Source organism: Monosiga brevicollis, genomic scaffold (assembly GCF_000002865.3).
Source record: "Monosiga brevicollis MX1 MONBRscaffold_9 genomic scaffold, whole genome shotgun sequence".
Taxonomy (NCBI): Eukaryota; class Choanoflagellata; order Craspedida; family Salpingoecidae; genus Monosiga; species Monosiga brevicollis.
This window is the reverse complement of record NW_001865046.1, coordinates 796,169-800,830: the sequence shown is the minus strand read 5'-3', so window position 1 is coordinate 800,830 and position 4,662 is coordinate 796,169. Positions and strand designations below refer to the sequence as shown.

General features: G+C 53.3%; 3 protein-coding genes across 3 annotated transcripts in view; all 3 read left to right on the top strand.

Moving 5' to 3' along the window:
• Positions 1–30: 30 nt before the first annotated feature.
• On the top strand, positions 31–807 carry MONBRDRAFT_8034 (uncharacterized protein; the record flags this gene model as incomplete). Its single annotated transcript, XM_001745647.1, has 1 exon — positions 31–807. The coding sequence occupies one exon, from the start codon at positions 31–33 to the stop codon at positions 805–807; it is 777 nt and encodes a 258-aa protein (XP_001745699.1).
• A 156-nt stretch (positions 808–963) lies between these two features.
• MONBRDRAFT_25249 (uncharacterized protein) lies at positions 964–1,413 on the top strand (the record flags this gene model as incomplete). Its single annotated transcript, XM_001745646.1, has 1 exon — positions 964–1,413. One exon carries the CDS (start codon positions 964–966, stop codon positions 1,411–1,413), a length of 450 nt encoding a protein of 149 aa, XP_001745698.1.
• Positions 1,414–1,874: 461 nt separating this feature from the next.
• MONBRDRAFT_25248 (uncharacterized protein) overlaps positions 1,875–4,662 on the top strand; it is a gene marked incomplete at both ends in the record, with an annotated part of 3,460 nt that continues 672 nt past the window's right edge. The window contains 10 exons of the mRNA XM_001745645.1: positions 1,875–2,180; positions 2,284–2,327; positions 2,485–2,515; positions 2,672–2,788; positions 2,858–2,971; positions 3,077–3,118; positions 3,298–3,441; positions 3,548–3,855; positions 3,950–4,079; positions 4,273–4,440. Coding sequence (XP_001745697.1) covers positions 1,875–2,180; positions 2,284–2,327; positions 2,485–2,515; positions 2,672–2,788; positions 2,858–2,971; positions 3,077–3,118; positions 3,298–3,441; positions 3,548–3,855; positions 3,950–4,079; positions 4,273–4,440 — 1,404 coding nt within the window. The remainder of the gene's footprint in view (positions 2,181–2,283; positions 2,328–2,484; positions 2,516–2,671; positions 2,789–2,857; positions 2,972–3,076; positions 3,119–3,297; positions 3,442–3,547; positions 3,856–3,949; positions 4,080–4,272; positions 4,441–4,662) is intronic.

Genomic DNA, 4,662 nt, shown 5'->3' with positions numbered 1-4,662 from the left:
TGGGACGAAGGAACCAACACGGGCTATCACATGCGTTATCAGGACTTTTACGACATTGGTCGCGACCAGCCGGCCACTGCCTCATATGCCAACCCCAACCTCCTCAAAAACCGTTACGGCAATATTGTGGCTTACGATGCCGGCCGTGTCAAGTTGTCCCAAATTGGTGATGATCCTTCCACCGATTACATCAACGCTAGCTGGGTCGACGCTTACAAACAACCCAATGGCTACATCGCCTCTCAAGGACCAGTCCCCAACTCTTTTCTAGACTTTTGGCGCATGGTCTGGGAGCAAAACGCTTGCACCATCGTCATGGTGACCCATGAAGTGGAGAAGGGCCGCATCAAATGCCATCGCTATTGGCCCGACCCCACCTCCACACCGCCTACGCAAACGCTCAGCTATGGCGACGTCACCGTCACACACCTTCGTGCCGAGGCTCACCGCCACTTTGTTGTACGCACATTTCTTGTACGCTGCAACAGTGAAGAGCGCACCGTCAAACAATTTGCTTATACCTCCTGGCCCGATCACGGTGTCCCTCTGACGACAGCCGAGCTTCTCGGCTTCCGCAATGCCGTCAATGCCGGTACCCCCAACAAAGACGTGCCCATTGTCATCCACTGCAGTGCCGGCGTCGGGCGCACGGGCACCTACATTGCTATTGATACCCTGGTCAAGCAATGCCTTGACATGGGTGGCATGCCGAATGTTGACGCAGTGGTCCGCGACATGCGTCTCCGCCGCAATTACATGGTGCAAACAGAGGTATGTATTGGCAACGTGCCCAATCCTGATATTTAGCGGGCGCTTCTCGATTGAGCTCCGGGACTAGGCTGAGCTGGGTCAGACAGGTTGATGGGATCGGCAAGAATTGTGCCTTCAATCCCAATACTGTACCAGCAACTCACAAGGTCCACGTTTTGTTCACCTCTTGCGTGCCCGCCACCTGGTGTGTAGATGCAATACATCTTCATTTACCGTGCCGTCTATGACTGCCTCAATGAGCTGCTCAAGACTGAGTCGACCAAGGCGGAGCAACTTGCCACTAGCCAGGCCGAGCAACAAGCGCTGCGTGATGCTGCCGAGGCGGCCGATCGAGCCAAGCAGGAGGAGGAGGAGCGTGAGCGCGCTGCAATTGAGGAAGCCCGCAAGGCGCTTGAGCGAGAAGAGCTGGCACGTGGTGAGGCCAGCGCCGCGCAAGCCCGTGCCATCATCTCGCTCTCGCTTTCGGAGCGTAAGAGCATGTTGCAGGCAGCAGAAGAGCAGTGGCTTATCAATTACCAGCAATCCCTGGCTGAGTGGAACGATCGCAATCAGTTTGCAGCTGAGCAGTACGACACCACCAGCGAGCTCACGCCGGTCCAATCCCGCCTCGAGGCCCTGCGCCAAAAGGGTATGCTCATCTAAACCTTTTCTTTTGCGGCCATGTGGGCACTGACGGTACTTGAATGAGCACATTCATCAATTAAAGACGTTTGGTTTGGTCTGGTTCGGCTTGATTTTATCCGTCTGCATGTGCTGAGCCTGCTCGATGCAAACGGCTTGCTACCCAGCAACCGCTGCCCTGCCAGTCTGTGTGCTGCCGCTTTGGTTGTTTGTTTGTTTGTCCTGGTTTTCCTCTTGCCTGTTTGATCCACTCTTCCTTTCTCTTTTCTTCTTAACAACTTGTCTGTTATAAATGATCGACGTGTGCATATGCTTTGTTATTCTGGCCCTTCTGCTCGCTCCTGCGCGCGTCGACGCCCTTGGTCCAATGGCCATGGTCAATTGTGATTCTCAGTTTTTTTTGTTGTTGTTTTTTGTGCAAGCCTTTTTTTCTTTTTGCCCTCTTCTTCTCTTTCTTTCTATATTGCCTGGTGTTGTCTGTCATGGGATGGGGTCTGTACGTCCCTCATTGCAGCTTGCCACTGTGGTCCAGAGTTCTTTCTCTACAGCTGCGTTTCGCAGTTGCCACACAATTCAAACCTCTCTCTCTCTCTCTCTCTCTCTCTCTCTCAAACCAATTCAATTTTCTCTCTCTCTTTCTCTCTCTCTCAAAGCTCAAAATTTCGCAACCCACAATTTTGTCATCACTAGCAACAACAGGAAAACATCAACAAAGTGGAACCGATCGATCAGACGCGATGACCGTGTCACAAACGGCAGTGTCGATGGCGACGGGCCTTGTCTTCTTGGTATACGGCATGCAGTGGGGACGGACAACGCCAGAAACGAAAACAGGCCACCTGTTGCGGTTCACTCTATTCTCACCTAACTTGGCTTGGATCTGGACAATAGGCGGTCGTAAACGGCGTGTGGAGCATGGAGCAGCCCAATATCCTGTGCGTCCCCTTCGTCCCATCGTCCAATCGCCGTTGCACTCAGCCTCGATGATGTCTTGTGTTTTGTCGCGATTGAGCCAGATTGGCCTTGGGCCCACCGCTCGACTTGATGCGCCGGAACTGACCATGACCCTTTGATGTCTCTTGGCTGCCGCAGCTATCTGGTCGCCGATGACATGCGCAGTGAGGTGAGACTGCACATTTCTAGCTTTGTCGGCCACAGTCTGAGCCAGGGGCAGCTGAAATGCCAATTGACTCCCGAACCGTGAAGCGAGCCTAGGTTGCCCAATATCTGTCTCCACTCACCTGCAATGGATCTCTTTTGTCCATCACATGGATTTCAGTTGAACACCTATGGCCACCACTTTATGATCACACCCAACCTTGACGCCCTGGCCGCCAGTGGGCTACAATTCGACTTTGCATCAACGCAATTTGCCTATTGTGCGCCCAGTCGCAACGTCTGCAATTTCCTTTTTTTTTATGTTTTGTTCCGACTGCGTGACCTGCACCTTGGGCGGCTCATGCAGTCTCATTTCTCCCTTCAGTCTTTTATGACCGGTCGTCGGCCCGATCGCACGGGATGTCTCAATTTTATGCACAAGTTTAGAGATTTTCATCCCAACTGGACCACCATGCCCGAGGTCTGCTTTGTGCCACTCAACTATGCCCCCACCCCATGCCCTGGGCCCTTTACCCCCTCCTCGAGTCCACGCCGGCCTCACACACATAGACACTTGACCCTTTAGTTCTTCAAGGACCGTGGCTACTTTACCACCTCAGCCGGCAAGGTGGGTTTACGCAGCGGCCATCCTGACTTGTCTTCTTTTGCTCAAACATCAGACACGGCGCTCTGTGCCATGCTATTTGAGCTGGGCCAGTTCTTGCCCTCTGCATGGCTTCTTGTGGGCAAGTCCAACCATGCGCACACACCCTGATCATTTTGGGGTTTGCGTACTGTTACCTTCAGATTTATCATGACGGCATGGACGACCCAAAGTCCTGGTCATACCCATCGAACCAAACGGCCTGGATTCAATGTGGAGCAGGTGATGAGACGGGCCAATTCAACAACTATTGCGGCATCACCAACTCCTCTGCCAACCCATACACCGTGCGTCTCATCTTTCCACCTGTTTCCCCCGCCACGACATCACACAAAACTCTTAATTTCAATCCGCCTCACCTCCCACTACATACCGTTGCTATGATAAGAACAGGACGAGGATTTAGCGCTTACCGAGGGCTTGAAGCGCCTGGAGCTGGCCGTCAACTCGGGCCAGCCTTGGTGGGTCTCCATCGGCGTCCATCGCCCCCATGCCCCCTACCGAGTGCCGGCTGGCTTCTATGGTCCGGAAGTATATCCTCCCGGGTCAAACGACGCTGTGCAATCACCCAAGCACCCAGGGCCTGCCACCGATGGGCCTTTTATGGCGGGCAATTGGAATGACGGTGACATCACAGACCCTGCCCACGGCTGCCCCACTTGCATCATCCCCAGCAATCGCACTGATGAATACCGCCGCTGGTAGGCGCATCAATCGCATTCATGAGTCGCATGCTCACAACTCGCTTCAAGCACTTTGGTGACAACGTTTGGCCTTCTTCTGCATCCCATCCAGGTACATGGCCGCCATCACGTACTCGGATCACATGCTCGGACAGGCGCTTCAAAAGCTGGAAGAGCTGGGTCAAGCCAACAACACAATCGTTGTATTCCACTCAGGTGGGCCTCTATCAAACGAAGCAACCGTGCGTAACTCAACTCTGCTAACAGTGTGCTCACGTGTTGCGCTACGCCCAATAAACCATCATAACTAGACCATGGGTATCAACTCGGCGAGGTATCATGTTTTATCCATGGAGGCAGGCCTTGAGTTTTCAACAACTGACTTGCTGTGCACCGCACGCCGACAGCTCATGCACTCCTTGCTTGGGTCTACAGTTGAATGAATGGAGCAAGAAGACAGACTCGGAGCTTGCTGTACACGTGCCGCTCATCATTCGAGTGCCATGGAAACCGTCCTCGCAAGGCCAACGCACCATTGTGAAAGCAGAGTTGGTGGACCTCTATCGCACGCTTGCAGAGTTGGCTGGTTTTAACCAGGATCAGGTCAGCAGCGGACACCTCACTCCAAGAGCTACAAAGGCGCGTCTCATGTGTTTGTGCAATGACCAGATTGAGGAGGACGTGCAAGGCACGTCCTTGGCTGCCGTCTTTGACGATCCAACAACGCTGCCAGCAAATTTGAGTATTTAATACTCTTTTGTCCAGATAGGCCGATGCAACTGCCACTTCTTTTCAGAGTACAACGTGAGACCCCAAGATCTTGTC